Consider the following 16,809-nt stretch of genomic DNA (forward strand, 5'->3'; position numbering starts at 1 on the left):
TGCCTCCATTAGCGTGCATGAAATTCGTGTTGGCTTGTTTGGGTGGAGAGGGATTAGGTCCAATCCCCATGGATTTGCAAGAGAAAATAAACTGATTTCCTTGCCGATCTAAGGGTCTGATGCGTCAGTCGTTAGGATCATGTTGCAAAGATATGAATTATTTGATTTTTGAGAAAAAAATACGATAAGAACGATTAATTCCATGTTTGGTATGTATGATAGCAATTCACACCGAATTGCATGTATTTAAATCTGTACTAGCCCAGCGTAGTCTTAGGGTGCATTGGTTTAAGGACGAGGTTATATCCATCCATATCTTTAGAGACACGGTCATCAAATATATCTGTTTGGTTGGGTGGATCGGATGATCAAATTTTATATTTAGTTGGAGGGATGATGACAGATGGGATGTGAATAATTTACTAAATTACATCTCTTAATTTCAAATAATAATAGTTAATCATACACCAATCAACCTGCACAAATACTTATCAATACTAATCTTATCATAGTAATTGCTAATGAACAACAAAATATACTAATTATCACTAATATTACTTTAATTAACATACCAATAGTACACTAATCAACAAACTAACACTTATCAACTATAATCTTACAGTAATAAATACTAATTAGTAATACAACATGTTAATTATCATTAATCATTTTACTGATGATCACAATTAGACAAGTTGGATCACCTGATCCAACCAAAAAATCGACTCGGTCTATCCAGTATCTGTAAAAAATATTCCTAAAGCTGAATAACCCTATCCATCCATCAACTAACACCTCGAAAAAGTGAATGACCATCTCCTATCCACACTCATAACCAAGCGCACAAGTTATTGTGGTGTTAGACGAGGTATTCCCGCGTACTCTAGAGAAAAGCCTTGTTTATCCTCTTCCTGATAGTGCTAACTGCCATGGACTCATGGTATTTGCCCTTACCAGGAAATTATACAAGGTGAGGAAGGCCAACCTAAAATGAGGAAGTAAGGAAGTTACAATTATAATTTACAAACTCATGCAACCAAGAAAGGCTAATTTCACACTGAACAACGATCCGAGTACAGCACGAGACATTTCTGCCTTTCACATACTTCACAATTCACATGCATGAGAGCAACTCAATGCAAAAGCTACCAGCCCAACTTCACCCACAAGCCGTCAGGTTCAGTTTAGGTTCTTGTGACAAAATAATTACATCACCAGTCACCACACAGTTGATGACCACCGTTGACGCTGCACATTTCACTGCCGTCTCACACAAAAGGGATCAGTTGTTTCTTCATGTACAGAACGGTGCTTCCAGTGCGTTGGACCAACGTCAGTCATCAATCATCTTGCCGCCAGCCCATGTCATAAAGCTGTCCTGTGAAAATTCCTGCAGGTAGAGCACAAGTTTTGCAAATACAAGTGGGGAGAAATAGAGAACTGAACATGTAACTGATAGTAGCTGAAGGCATCGGAAACATACGATTTGACTCAGTCGAAATTCACTAGTGTTGTCAAGCTCGGGATTTGCATTATCCGAGGGCTCCAACCTCTGACACTCTTCCAAATCCTTCTTGAAATCTTCTGGTGGCAGTTGGGCATAAACAGCCAACCGAGGCTTTATCGTTTTGGGTTCATCTCCATCACCACATGAGGTCTGAGACTGACTCAGGAGGAACTCATCACAGATACCAAGACCAAGGCCTTCTGCCAGCTGCTGAGTGTCTAACAACTCAAACTGGGAATCACCTTCCCACAGTTTCAGATCTTGTGATTGGGGATTATCTCCATTCTCCGGTTTTTCAGAGGGTGGGAGGACAACATTCTCTTCAGCAGCATTCTCTTCAATGTTTATTTCACAGTTTCCATTCACCTGAACATTAGCCAGAAAAATTTGTGCTAACATTATCGAATTCTGTTTCCAATTATATAAAAAAAAGTTTATAGTATATGTTCTCTTTACTGGTCCAACTTAACTATCACCAACAAACTTGTGCTACACATAGAAATATAAATAAAGCAAACAGGAACATTCAGTTACCTGGTAAGGGTTATCTTTAGGATTCTGGGTAACTTCTTGGTTTGTACCAATATGTTCTTCAGAGGGCAATGACGGGAAATCAGGAAGATCTGCTTCAGCAGCTATAGCTTCCACACTATCCCCGGTGGTTAACTCTTGTGCATTCTTCTCCCCAGATTTATGCTGGAAAAATAATTTAGAGACGGCATATTCACCCTCTTTCTCATCCTCTCCAGTGCCTAGGTGGTACTGATGCATCACCCAATTAGTCTTCTCGGGCTTCCCACCCTTCACAGTACTAATATACAGCACCATTATTTTCTTACAGCCGAGGTGCTTCCCACTAACTAATACTGGCTTTGTCTTGCCCGTCTTATGCCAACGGACATCAGCAAGATCATCAGTATTTATCTTTCGACGCTTCCTAGTCCCAGTGTTATAGGCCTTAAATGTTCTGTGGAAGAAGTGCGATACATGTCCATCTTGCTTGACACCTGAAAAGAACAGAATCAATTCAAGAAGACTGCAAAACAACACGAAAGACGATCAAAGTCAAAAGTGTTCCAATTAGAAAGTGAAATATCTGTTGGAAAAAGGCCAGTGAAAATGCAAGCAGTCGTACAAGGTTGTTGATTATTGCTGAATGACATGGTGGAAGGTTTAATGAAAAAATAAGTAGGCCAATTGACAAACCAGCACTTGTGCAGTTTTGCTAGAGTAGACTAAATGCTGGTTGTAGGGAGTGATTAACAAAATGAGTACCAAAGGAAGAAAGGTTAACAAAGATAAACATTTGCCAGAATCTGTAAAATGCAGGGTTTTCATGTTTATTCTAATCTGAAAATAAAAATGGTAATTTCTTACTCATCTTAAAAAAAAAAACCAATCCTGAAAATCCCCATAATCTTTCAGAAAGAAGATAGTACCTGGAAGTTTCTGTGGATGAGTGTAGCAGATGCCATCATTTTCCTCAACTGTTGGAATAAATTCATCAATGAATGGATGAGGTTTTGCACCAGCTTTGCCATGTTTTGCCAGCAAGTGCCAAAGCAATTCCTCGTCAGACGGATCAAATTTTACACCTTTAGGCAAACCGGGCCACTGGTGAACAACCTGAAGTAATTCCCACAATAATCAGATGATCGCACTTAAATAATACCTTACAGACATTGTTAGCAATAGAAATTTGTAGCTGTAAAATATCCACAAATAAAACCCTCCATTATATGCAAAAGTCAAAACGCTTCAGAAAAAACAGAATCAGAAAACATTTAATCTGGTCATCAGCTGGATCAAAAGAACAACAGCTAAAGTGACAAATAAAAATGCAAGAATAAATATCCATCGTTTTATGAGCAAGTTAATAGACCCCATAAGACTGTAAGAATTAAGATAGCAAATTAATAATCTGTCAATTACTAGTATGTCATTTTTTATTTAATCCTTGTTTAGAAAAAGTAACTATGCATGATTATAGAGAAATGCAAAGGATATATGTAATATGGAAATACTGTCACATAATTGAAATGCACAGCTCTTACATCGCTGTTATCAATGACATGGCTGCACTTTGGGCACTCCTTACTTGGGTTGCTTATCCATTTCTGTTTACTGGGATCAAAAGAGCCAGAAGCATTTTTTATTTTGGTAGCAAATCTTTGGCTGTCAATTATCCAAGATGTCCTGCAGAAAATATTGAAGGTACAATTAAGACAGATGAATAAAGCAGAGTTGCTCTAGAACACCAATAGCATCACCAGAATTTCGGTCAGTTATCATTAACCAAGGACAGGCCAAATGTGGGTCACATAGAGGCACAGATAACTTGATTAAACGTATCTAAGCAATCCACAAAGGTAGAGCTGAATTTAACTAGAATTTTGCAAGTTGACCACAATTGAATTGCTAAGAGAAAAATTAACGTGTGGTTCCTCAGAATTGTTCTGATAATAATATTGATCAAGTATCAACTTTCCAAAATTCAAGACGACACTCAGCTCCACCATTGCCTAAAGCATAAGTTCAAGAGGTGGCTATTCAAGCCAGAACGCAATTCAAAGACCTTCATCCAAAACAATATTTTTGACCCATGAAGCACGAGTACATGACACTGGTAGAAGCCAAAACTAACAAACAAGAAAAATTTCTCAGGTCAAGCTAATATCAAATTTGAATCACAATACTACACATTAAACAGGGGGTTTCTATTCGCCAAATTACCAAGGGTAAAAAAAAAGATGGCTTTTTTAAGGGTACGAGATGGACACTGAGTACACTCTATACAGCAAAGAGGATGCACCAAATTGCCCAGAACCAAGTTATCAATGGTAAAGTAACTATGTCTGAACTAAAATCCAGCATACTCAAGCCAGAACTAGAAACTCCCCTTCAAACAAAGATTGAAACAATGTGTACAGTAAGAACTACCAAGACACCTCCTTTTGAGTAACACCTGTACTCTTACTAACAGAACCTGACATACTACAACTGGAAACAGAGTGAATACGTACTGCCACCCCTAAAATGGAGGATACCTCCTTCGAACTAAAACCAATGCAGAAACGTCATCCTTTGTCTGCAACGCCCATTACTTAACTGCTAATCCAAAAAAAAAAAAAAAAATCCGCCTTTCATCTGAACTCGAGGGCAGAACACAATTTATTCATTGAATCGAGCCCCAACGCCACAGATGTTTGACATCATCAGTCAAAAGTCATCTCCTTCCGATCAAAACCAACGAAACATAAGCGCACATAGGATCCTCAGCGAAACCATTTGGTTTCAACTGTAACGTAGCAATTGTGCCCAATCTTAATCGTGTATTCCCCAAATCGCCCCCAAGCTTAAACATAATGCAAAAAGATTAGCGATTAGTGATAAGCTATCTCAATCCCATATACACAAATGCCAAAAGGACACGCCCTTCGTATCCCCCCAGCGCCCAAGCCGAACCCTTTCCCGACCTAGACAAATCACATTCCCTCCTACGAACCGAATAAGCCGGCGAGTGCCGGATAATCGAATAGAGGAGGGAACGCACCCGGTCATAGCGACGGCCGCAGACTCCTAGGGTTCCGGCGACCACGCGGCGGCGGAGGCGGCGGCGTGGGAACTGAATGGCAAGCAGGGACAATATGTTGTGGTTGTCTCTTTTTTTTGAATCGGGGTTGACCTTGACAAGGCCACACGACCGGACGAGTAAAGTGCACGCGCTCACCGGAGCCTGGGTAGACACGGTCCATGAAGGGAGGAATCCTGATCTGTCCGATGGCTGACGGACGCTGGAGATTACGCGTAGATCCTGAACTGGGCCCAAGTAATTTTTTCTTGGATGATTGACTGCCCCTGTGGGTTTGTTGACTAGGTCATCGGCCGGTTTCGTAAGTCGGTGGCGCGTGGAACCATGAGTGCGCTGGGCTGAGTCGCACGGGTGTAACGGGGCCATGATTAATAGAAATGGGCTAGATGCATGGTTGGCCTTGGATAAGTCAGAAATATGGGCCTATTTTTAGTTAGTCAGGCCTGCTTTTGTCGGCCTTAGTATAAGACTAATTAAGGGTTAACGCGCGACCCGCACGGTACGCTAATGGAAATCACAAAAAGACAAATGGAAGTAACTTTCACATGACGTCAGCATGCTCTTACATAGGAGTAACTTTTTTTTCTGCTATCCTAGTTCACAAGTTACTTCAAATGATCGTAACTTCTTCGGCTGCTTTCCGTTTTGAGTTTCGTATCTATATCGACTGTTTCAAAATAAATTATTACATATGGATTTTAAATAAGTTTTTACAGATAGATTTTAAATACTATTACAGATGGTTATAAGTTTTATCTCTATAAAAGTTTATGTAGTATTAAATTTGTTACAGACGGTTATAACTCCGTTTGTAACAGAGTGCGTCGCACATACCAGTTTTGCAATATATATAGATGGATTTTTCCAAAAAGATCGTCTCTATGTATTAAATTTTATAGATGATTTTGTTGAAACCTGTATGTATAAAGTGTCACAAATATTTTTTTTTCTCAAAAAACCTGGATGACCCTTTCCCGATCCCTTGAGAAACCATTTTATTTTCTGGCTACCTTCGTGATATGACACACATCACACAGAAATATGCATCATACAATTAAGAATATTACATGCATATACATAAGAACATCACACAGATATATAGCAGATAAAAACATAGATGTATAATATATAAGAACACATTATTATATATACACAATCTCAACAGCACACATTCTTCAAAATATAAACCTATACACAATCCCTAATTATATCGTCCAGTCTTCTAGAAGGATGAGATGATTGACATCGTTGACTTCGTCTTCTAGAATGATAAGATGATTGATATCACTATTGATGCCATCTTTCATAAGGACATCATCTCATCCGTCTGTGTTTCACCACAATATCAACCCAAGCTTTATCTTTAATTATCATCTCGTTGTCTTCCGGATCGGCCTCCATCATGATTAACTCAGTCATGTGTAAGAAATCAAACTACATTGCTTCCAAATCTCCAGCCCTGGTTAAGTATGAGTTGACAGTTCACAACATAAACTATAGAATGCGATTCACAATATAAACTAGGTACATAGTGATGCCCTTCACAATAGCGAAGAACACATATTCCATAGGAATGAAGTTGACTCTAAGCATCCGGACTGTAGAAGCAGCCATAGAAATAACCTCATCCTCCCAACACTAGATATCAGTGAACAAAAACATTCTATTGCAGATCTGGAATACACAAACACCATATTACCTACGGTAAACAGATCAAAACAAACCCTAATAAAACTGCGATGCAAACCCTACTCACCTCAGTGCAAGGAAGAGGATTCAGAGCCCGGATCTTGAGCCTCCCTCACAAAAACAAACCGTAAACAGACGACTTCGCAAAAGGAGCTCGGATGACAACGGGGAGAGCGAGCGAGATGAACTTATTGTTGCTTTATGAAAGAGACCAGCGGTTTGTGTCTATGAGGGTAGTGGGAAGTGGAAGAGGTAGGGGTCAAATTTAAAATAGTACCTGGGTGTTGACGATTGGTAAATCGCTGATCTAACGAACTTGTTGAGGAATAGGGGGATGCTTTGAGTAGGTGAATTGCAAGGGAAACACACAGAGAGTTTTTAGACATGTTTAGGGCTCCCTGAGGATAATAACCCTACGTCATATTTATCTTGTATTGATATAAACATATTACAAGAGGGTGTAGCTAGCCTAAATGGATCTAAACCTAGTCGATAAATTCTTCCTTGGCTTCTGTTGGCTTGTATGGGCTTGTGGAACTCGTAGCTCTTGTGATGACTTGTTCTCTCCCTCCATGACTTGTCCTCGGCAGAGCCCCTCGATTTTGTATATATATGAGGGTGTTGTATGTCCTCCGGACTATTACTTCCTATTATTAGAGATAGACCTTTCCAATTTCAGGATGCTTTGGATACCTACGAGTAGTTTTCTTTTTTCTTGAAATTTCCTTCCCAGAGATAAAGATACGCCCCGAGAATTACTGGAAACTCTTGGATGCCTGAATATGGTAACTATCTATTATTCATCGTCAAACCCTGATTAGTATGTGAAATGAGGCTTCGACTGTTCAAGTATATAGCCAGCAAAGATAAGTTTTTTGTCTGACCATACCATCAAGTAAACTTGGTCTTCTGATTAGGAAAAATATCTAACTGGGTTTGCTAGGTCTTTAAGATCACCTACTAAGGATTTTGAACGCCTTCGAGTTCTCAAGAGAGTTCCCGAGAAGGTATTCCGTCCGGGTAGATTTTTTGCAAACCTAGCCCTTTGAAAGAAAAAAGGTTTATTATTGGTAAACTTTGAATTTTGAAATGTCGCAGCGGAGATTTCGAGTAGTAGTGAGAATCTTTCTCTATCATAGTATCATGATTACGTTAGCTGCGCAAGGAGGTGAACTCCTCAGGGTACGGCGTCAACTGCCCCGCATGTGCCGGTCATTAAATGCGATGTGACAATGAAAAGGGAGATCATGGCCTTGGGTCGTGTCATGTCGTCAGTTGGACCGTCGTTTCTTAGAGCCTCCTCTCTGCATAAAGGCAAAGGAAATCCAGCTTCAATGTCTATTCCTCCATCATTGACTGCTTCCCGTCGCCCTCATCGTTCTCCTTGCACCTCTGCTCCAAGAACCCTAAAAAAACCCTCCTTCCCAAATCTCTCCGCCACCATGGGCAAGAAGAGGATCGAGAAAGAGAGCTCCTTCGCTGATGGGATGACGAGTGCAATCCCAAAGTGGCAGGAGTTAGAGATCACAGAGGAGGCCTTGGAGAAGGCCCAGAGCGAGGTGGTGATTCCTCCTTGGGTTTTGATCCCCTGCACGTCAGAGGCGGGGCAGACGATCCCGATCCCAGACACCCACAACTCGATTATTTTCCTTGACTTCTTTTGCTGTGGGTTTGGCTTCCCTCCATCTAGCTTCTTCCTCAAGATACTAGCCTTCTATGGCCTGGAGCTCATACATCTAAACTTGAACTCCATCATCATGCTAAGTGTCTTTGTGCATTTTTGCGAGGCGTATCTTGGCTTCCATCTCTCGCTCAACCTCTTTTGGTATTTCTATATCCTAAAGAGGCTCCAGAACAAGGTCATCGATGATGCTGGATTCCAGCTTTGAGAAGGCAAGTCGGCAGAGTATATCGACTTCGTCGACAAGTCCTCCTGATCGGGTTGGCATAAGAAGTGGTTCTACTACCAACCTAGTCCGAATGGACATCCTTATCGGGCCTAGCACCGCAGTCGAGGGTTTCCTGTATAAAGGAATTGGTGATGCTTACCCTTCACCAGAATCTCATCAAAGGAGATCTTGATCCTAAATGAGAGGAATTTGACATGTACGACATCGCCAGGGACTTCATCAAGTGCTGCCTTAGTCCTTTAAAATCAAAGATTACCGAGGCTTGGCTTTTCCTAGCCAGATTGGATCCGGCCCGAAATGGTGAGATAGGTACTTCCCGATCCCGAGTAGTTATATGTAAGGGGTCTATTAGATATATCTTTTTTGACTGTTGCTTTTTCTTACTGTGTACTCACCGGACATCGTCGATAAGAAGCTCAGGCAAGAATCTTGCTGATAAGTGCCTCAAACCTTCTCGTTTCTTGCTCTAGGTAGTTGTACTCGTGGTAATGGTCGTCATGGGCTTGATAGCTTCATGGACGCGGAGGGCATGATCCAGATGCCGAGAACATGGGGACCCCTGCTACAGACTCGGATGATGTTTTTATCATGGGCAGTACAAGCCCAAGCGAGACCAGAGGTGACGATGCATCATCACGAGCCCCATCCTCGACCGGCGGAATAGAACTGGAGGGGGATGATGATGTGGGAGCCGAGTCACTGGCGGGTGCCCCTAGGTCATCGATGTCAGCAGCTCCAGCCCCCAATGTCCCTGCTGGCCTAGAACTAGCTCCACTAGCTAGGGGTTCGGTTATGACACAATGATTCAGAGCGGCGGCCTGAAGTTTGGGTAAGTTGAGCTTTTACTCAAGGCTTCTACGGCCGATTTATTCTTGACTTTGGGCGTGTTCTAGCCTTCTGTCCAAGAGCGTGAGAAGGTTGTCGTCCCTATGAGTTCGTCGAGCGATGCTCCTTCGGTTCTTATAGGTTTGGGAAACGATGGAAGCGCCCCCAAGAAGACCCTTAAAAGGCTGGCATCCTTCTTAGTCCTAGCGAAGCCATCCTTATCAAGAAACGGTCCTGGTATGCATAGGTACTGTAGACCCTTTCCTTATGTTAATAGGAATTATGTGCCTGAATTTCCTTATTTTGTAGGCTTTCTGAAGCACCACCAGCGGTTCCCAAGCCCCGACCTTCATAGGCCCTGGTCGTGACTTCCTCCAGAGGGGATGTGGGGGAGGTTTAGCAAGCCCCCGATGTCTGTCGACGATGATCAAAAAGATGATCTTCCGACTCCCCAGGCCCTTCTTACGAACTTGGCGCATGGGCTGCCTAGGGATTTAACCTGGAGAGAGATAGTCGCAGGACCTCCCGATCGCAATCCATACAGCATCTTCTTGTCCTTTTTATACGATAAGAGTTCTTCTTGCAAAAATAGACATTTTAGATGATAAAATGATAGGTACTAACCTAAAATCCTGCATGTATATGCTGTGCGGCTGAAGAGAATCCGAGATGAGGTCCGGGAAGCTAATGCCCAAGTGGTCACCTTTGAAGAAGATGCTGCAATGCGCCAGCAACTTTCCTAGGTAGCCGCTGAGAAGGCAAAAGAGATCACTGTCGAGAAAGAGAAGGCAATTGCTAAGATGGAAAGCCGGAACAAAGGTATGCTTCCCTAGATTCGATTTGCCATCTTGCCACTGTACCACTCTAACATGCTGTCATGTAGAACTCTCCACTGCCCGAGAAGCCCCTGGCTCAGGAGGAAGCCAAGATGTTGGCTACCTGCCAACAGATCGCTGCAGCCTTGAACATTTTCCAGGAGATGCTTGTCAGGGTCAGGATCCAGGCGGAAGCTGATGGCGGTGATGACCCCACCAATTTAGCCTCTCAGATGACTAGACTTGCCGATGCGTTCGGGGGACACAAGGGAAGGTGGCGGAGCATGTCTCAAGTTAGCCCCGGCAAAGTGCAGAGCAATTGATGGTCTTTTCCTTGGCTGTCTGAAGACCCACCGCCCAGAGATTAACGTTGACGGTCTCCAGGAGGGCTTCGAGGAGGAATTGGAGGAGGACTAGGCACAAAAGGTAGAAGAGGTAGTAGGAGCTGCCAAAGCATTCGTGGACAAGATGAACTTCTTGGACATATCTACACCATAGTCTTTCTTATTTTCTTTTGCTTGCATCTGTAAAAACACTTTTGTTAGTTTGGTTGGAACTTTAAATGTTTTTTACGTTTAATGGGAGTACTTCACGCTAGACTCTTTTGACATCATATCATGATTTCCTTACTGCCTTTTTCCTTCAATTATTTTGGCACACATTGATCACTAGAGGCGTTTATTATGACCAGCCTTGGGTTCACTTGAGTGGGAGGTGTAGTAGCCCCCAATCACTCATCGAACACGATAAGGATCCTTTTCGCAACCCTGAGTTTGCAACGCAAAGGTCCTTCTCCTTTCATTGGAATATGTTTTCAGAAGGTACACGATATGTTGTTTTTGGTTTCCAGTGCCTAGTACTTATTAAGCCTCGACTATCTACTCAGATATAGAGATTCCGGGTAGGCAGTCCAAATAGTGAAAAACATCTCTTAAAGTAAAAGGAGCTCATATTGCCCTTAGGTTGAGATAAACTTTTCGCCACCCCAAATGCATGTTTAGAATGCAGGGTCCAAGAAGCAACTTACCCCTTTCGTCGAGCATGAAGATGCACAGAAAGACAAGTAAGGCAAAAAAAAAAAATGGTCGACTCCATAGGCAATATGATCTTTATTAGTATGAGTAGGTACTCTAAGGAATTACACTTAGAACTTATAGAGATTGCTGACAACCTTAGAGCTATGTAGACCCATTATCTTAAACCTAAACGACATAGACTAAATTAAGCTGATAAGAAATGACCCTTTTTTGTTTTGTGGGTAGCGTAGATGCTATTTTGTGAGCTTCGAATGAATCGTGAAGCCGAGCCCCCGAGTCTTTTGGGTGTCAGTCTCGAGGCTCTGTGATCGCAGTTACGATTGAGGCTTCTTATCCACCTCGATCCTTGACCTTTTTGGTTCCTCGCTTGGTCGGTGTTGAACTACCATGTTGAGACTTCGCTTATCGCAACAGAGGCTTACTTTACGACAACCTCAGATGGTGATAGCTACTTCTGATCTAGGGATCTTCATGCACTGATAAGCATAATGTGTGGCTGCTATAAATTTGGCAAGAGTTGGTCTTCCTAGGATGACATTGTATATTGTCTCAAAATCGACCACATCAAATAGGATTTTTTTCTGTTCGGAAATTGTCAGGCTTCCCGAAGGTGACGAGCAGCGATATCTAGCCAATTGGAGTGGCCGAGGACTCGAGCACTATACCATGGAAGGTTTGAGTAACCTGGAGATCTACATTCCTTTGAGTGTATTAGCGAAGAGGATGTTCAAGGAACTTCCTCCATTGACAAGGACTCGAGTAATACTGTAATTGTTTATGGAAGGCTCGACCACTATCGAAAAGCGGTCTAGCCGTACGAAGTTATAAGGCAGTCTTATTAGCCGAAAGAGGTTTCTGTGTCCAGCCACTTCACAGCTTGACGACCATTAGGAATAGCGGCTAGGATTTCCAGGGCCACTGTTTTGTATGACCACTTGGACTTGTAGGAAGTGGAACCACCAAGCATGTGGTCGATCATCCTCTCGCCTTACTAGAAAGACATCGTGTTCGTGTCATCCTCGCTGCCATCCGAGTCGAAGAACCTATTTTGGGTCGCGACCTGGATTTTTTTCCCATGGTCGTTTTTTTGACTTGCGCCTTGACCAACTTTTTCTAGAGGCGGCATTTGTAGATGTTGTGGTTGTTGGTTTGGTGGAAGTCGCACCAAGGCTTTCTGCTGTGTTCACTGGATCCTGGTGTAAAGCTTATGCCCTTGGAAGGATCTGATCGTTAGTTGGGATGAATGTTAGGCAGATTTGCAAAAACTTCGTCAGATTTCGCTTTCTTGCCCTTACCTCCCTTGGTGTTCTTTTTGTGCTTGCTCTGGATCTTTTTGCCGTCGAGTCTGGGTTGAGGACGCTTGATGCCCTGAGTGTTTTTCTTGACATAGAGGAGCATATCCTTGGTCCTAGCAGACTTATCAACAATTTGCATTAGCTCCTTAACCATTTCAGGCTCTTTTCTAGCAATGTCTTTAACGCAATGCCGACTCTTAACCTCTTGAGTGAATGCCTGGATGACATCGTAGTCACTAATCTTTGGAATAGTGTTCCAGGTGTTGCTGAAGCATCACATGAACTCGCGCAATGTCTCGTTCGACATTTGCTAACAGTGGTGGAGATCGTTCTTCGTGCTGGGGCAAACATATGTACCCTGAAAGTTAGCTCAGAACACGTCACAAAGCTGCTCCTACGAGTAGATTGTCCCTGGCGATAGATTAGTCAACCATGTCCTGGCTGCCCCTTCTCGTTTCCGCTAGTTGTTTGGATAGTCGTGGTATAGATTTGGTGAAACTCAACGGGATTTGTGCTTTTATTATATTTCTCGATCATCCCGGGCGTAACCTTGCCAGCCAGCTTACGTTCCGTAAATTTGGAGAGAAGGCCAAACATCCATTGATGGCACATAGCTTGGTCCCGATGGCCTCGGAAGTTTTTTCCACATCAATAGGAGATTGGTCTCAATTTGATCAATGTTGGGGATGTTTTCCGATTAGATCGATTGGGGGGGGGGGGGGTTGAGAAGAACCTTCTTCAGAAGCCTCTGAGCATCTTCGCTGATTGTTGATGAATTGACGTAAGTCATTGATTGGATGACCTTTTTCTGATGAAGTACGACGGTGATTGTTTGCCCGATTGTCATCCCGGGAAGTCCTTTTCCTAGGGTTATGTCTCTCCGGGTTAGATGCATCTTGTGACAAAGGATTGCCTAGCTTGCCTCGGTTAGTATTGTTTCTGGCCAGGGCCAGATGAGAGTTCGCGGCCTGGAGCATGATCTCCTTTGTTATGTTGACTGTCGAGTTTACCCAGTTCTTACCAGCTTGGGTAGTCAGATCTGTGGTCGAAGAGCGCATGCGGGCCTCTTGTACAAGGAGGATCCTCTTTGTAGTCGCGGATTTAAAATGGCCAGCCCCCTGTTGATGATCAAGAGACTGTATGACTGGGGTCTCGATAAGGACCGGAGGTGGTGTGTTCGCAGGAGGCTGACCATTGCCTGCCACCGGGGCCAAAGGATCCCGAGCGTTTACAGGGTCATCGTCATGATGACCTAGATCATTCACCCCCGTTTTTTATGGTGAAAACTTCTCGGAGATAACCTCCGCTTTAGGAGGTGTCTAGATCCATCATTGATGCTTCATCAGATTGCTTTGAATTGATATATTAACAATCCATGTTGTCAGAAGTTGTGGGAGCTGATCCTGACTTGCTGTGAATTGGACATCCATAGTTATCTTGGCAACTTAGTGGATCGAATTCGATACCGTAATCTTTGGTGCATTGATCCATAAATTGACTTACCTCATCGCTTGAATCGTCACCAGAAAGTTCGTCGCCCAAATCTACCCGATCGATCACCGGTTCATCGGGAAGAGAGGTAAAGTTATCGTAGAACCCCTCATCTAAAAAACCAATTTTTGGTGAAGCTTTAGGTGATGTCGAACAACATGCCGTGTGTAGACTATTCAACATCTTTTGTCATGATCCCTACGGACGGCGCTAGATATCGACGATTGATACATCATCGATCTAACAAACTTGTTAAAGAATAGGGTGATGCTTTGAGTATACAAGTCGCAAAGGAAACACATATGAATTTTTAGACAGGTTCGGGCATCCCTGATAATAATAACACTACATCTTGTTTATCTTGTATTGATCTAAGCCTGTTATAAGGGGATGTAACTAGCCTAGATGAATCTAAACCTAGTCGGCGACTTCTTTCTTAGCTTATGTTGGCTTTTATGGGCTTGTGAAACTCGCATCGCTTGTGACAACTTGTTCTCTCCCTCCATGACTTGTTCTTCGCAGGGCCCTTAGGTTCCATATATATGGGGGGTGTTATATATCCTCCAGACTCTTCCTTTCCATTCTTGAAGATAGACCTTCCCGGTTATGGGATGCCTTGAACCTTGAATACCTAAGAGTAATATTTTTTCTTTTAGGGATTCCCTTCCCAAGATAAATATACGTCCCAAGAATTACGGAAAACTCTGGGGTGTCCGGATATGGTAAATATCCATTATTCATCGTCACCGGGTCTTTAACTACAAACAATTTTCCAAAAAATATATCTGTGTCTATCATACATACGTAGACAATTTTTTGAAAAACCGTCTGTGATATTATCACAGTCGCTTTCTTGTAAAATCTGTCTGTATTTGTATGATAGAAACAAACATATTTGTAAAAACTGTCTATGAGTTCTGGCACAACCAGATGATGGTCATGTTACAGACACGTCTGTCTTCGCAATTGTTTGTGTGTATTCTGTTAGAGACGGGTCCTAAGAAATCATCTGTGACATAAACCCGCATTCACTATATGATAGTGATTGCATATGTTTTGGAGGCGTTTACAATTACTACCAACTTACATGTAAACTTTTTTTTGAAACCTCCACATAAGTTACTACAAAAAATATTCACTAAAATTATTGATGAAGTTGGTGTTAACTTGGTTATAAATTGTTGTTGGTAGCTTTTGTGGTTGCTAGTAGCAACTTTTATCGGACATGAGTAGCAACTTACATGAAGGATCAAGTTGGTAGTGAGACAATATAGTATCTTATACAGAGAATGTGTAGCAACTTATATAAAGAATGTATAGTAACTTATGTTGTATATTTGCTAGCAACTTATGTAGATATTGCGTAGTAATTTATGCTGAATGCATGATAGCTACTGATGTAAAGACGGTGTGTCAATTTATATAGAGATGTGTGACAACTTCAAGCTGCTTATGGTAACATCTTATGTGAAGAATGTGCATCAACTTCAGCTAGTGTTTAGTTGAAACTTCAACAATATATTGCAGCAACTTATGCGGATGCTTCGTTAGCAAGTTTATACATAAGTTGTCAGTACCCGTACACAACAGTTGCCAGTACAACTCACTAAAAAAATTACTCCCGCATGTGGCCACCCTGTCCTCAGCGTTCTTGGCTCAAGCCACTAAAAACAAAAAAGCTCACCTCGATAGTTTAGGCGCGCATATGTCTTGGCCAAGATATCGGCAAAACTACAGGATTACGGGAATTTATCATAGAACTATAGATCTATAAAAAAACAAAATTATATACTTAAGGAGCTTTGTCATAAAGCTATAGATTGATCGAGTAATTTATTGCAAAATTACAGATGTACCATGAGCTTGAGCGGCGGTGTGCTTAGACGCCGTGTCGTGTGAGAAAGAGAAAGAAGCGGGAACGATGGAAAGAGAACAAACCGAAAAATGGAACGAGAAAGAGAAATGGATCCATAGGCTGATGGACAATAGACGGCGGATTGGCGCCCGTTGGAGAAGTGACTGTAAATTATCACTGTCGATATACATTAATATAGAAGAAATCTTGCCAACACATAGTATTGGTAAATATTAATTACTGGTCTATACCTATACACCTACTCATATTCGGCTTTGTATATCTTAGATGTAGCGGTTGGGATATTTTTTATTCCATTATCTAAAAAGGCTAGTTGACATATAGCCATGTTTTTCGAGGAAATTTTGCTAAAGGATTTGTCTGGAAAATATTAATTCTATGCCTGGTTTGCATATATTCTCAAACGCTCCACAAAGCTTGTATTAACTGATGGCTTATCCTCAAAACAATAGAAACTGATGGCCTATATACACCTACTCATCTCCTCTGGATCTCTCAAGTCGATCGCCGCGTCAGCCATCGATACAATAGAGTTGATCCATCGAGCAAGGTAGGAGAAGGTACGAGCTAAAATGAAGGGCGGCAGCCATTTGAACATGAGCGCAGCGATGTTTCTGTTCGTCGTGCTGCTCGGATTCCTCACGGTCTCTGCACACTGTAAGTACTTGACCTGTCTGTGAATTTTAGCCTTCACATTTCTTCTAGATCATATGGCTGATCGGTGAGATCATTCGTGATAGGTGCGCGAGAGCTTGATCTTGCAGGAGGGAAT

General features: G+C 42.2%; 1 protein-coding gene across 1 annotated transcript; it reads right to left on the reverse strand.

Moving 5' to 3' along the window:
• Window positions 1-991: 991 nt before the first annotated feature.
• Window positions 992-5,176, reverse strand: LOC133930473 (SUPPRESSOR OF GAMMA RESPONSE 1-like). The gene is made up of 6 exons (XM_062377127.1): window positions 5,061-5,176; window positions 3,562-3,703; window positions 2,947-3,133; window positions 2,042-2,514; window positions 1,484-1,873; window positions 992-1,390 (listed from the first exon to the last, which is right to left on the reverse strand). Exons 1-6 carry the CDS (start codon window positions 5,066-5,068, stop codon window positions 1,334-1,336), a joined length of 1,257 nt encoding a protein of 418 aa, XP_062233111.1. The 5' UTR covers window positions 5,069-5,176; the 3' UTR covers window positions 992-1,333.
• Between the last annotated feature and the right edge of the window lie 11,633 nt (window positions 5,177-16,809).

Source organism: Phragmites australis, chromosome 10, assembly GCF_958298935.1.
Source record: "Phragmites australis chromosome 10, lpPhrAust1.1, whole genome shotgun sequence".
Taxonomy (NCBI): domain Eukaryota; kingdom Viridiplantae; phylum Streptophyta; class Magnoliopsida; order Poales; family Poaceae; genus Phragmites; species Phragmites australis.

Excerpts from the sequence above, each read along its gene's own strand:
- LOC133930473 (XM_062377127.1), bottom strand. Across the intron at positions 2,515-2,946 it reads TCATCCACAGAAACTTCCAG|GTGTCAAGCAAGATGGACAT; the intron begins GTACTATCTTCT and ends TGTTCTTTTCAG. Across the intron at positions 1,391-1,483 it reads AATTTCGACTGAGTCAAATC|GAATTTTCACAGGACAGCTT; the intron begins GTATGTTTCCGA and ends CTCTACCTGCAG.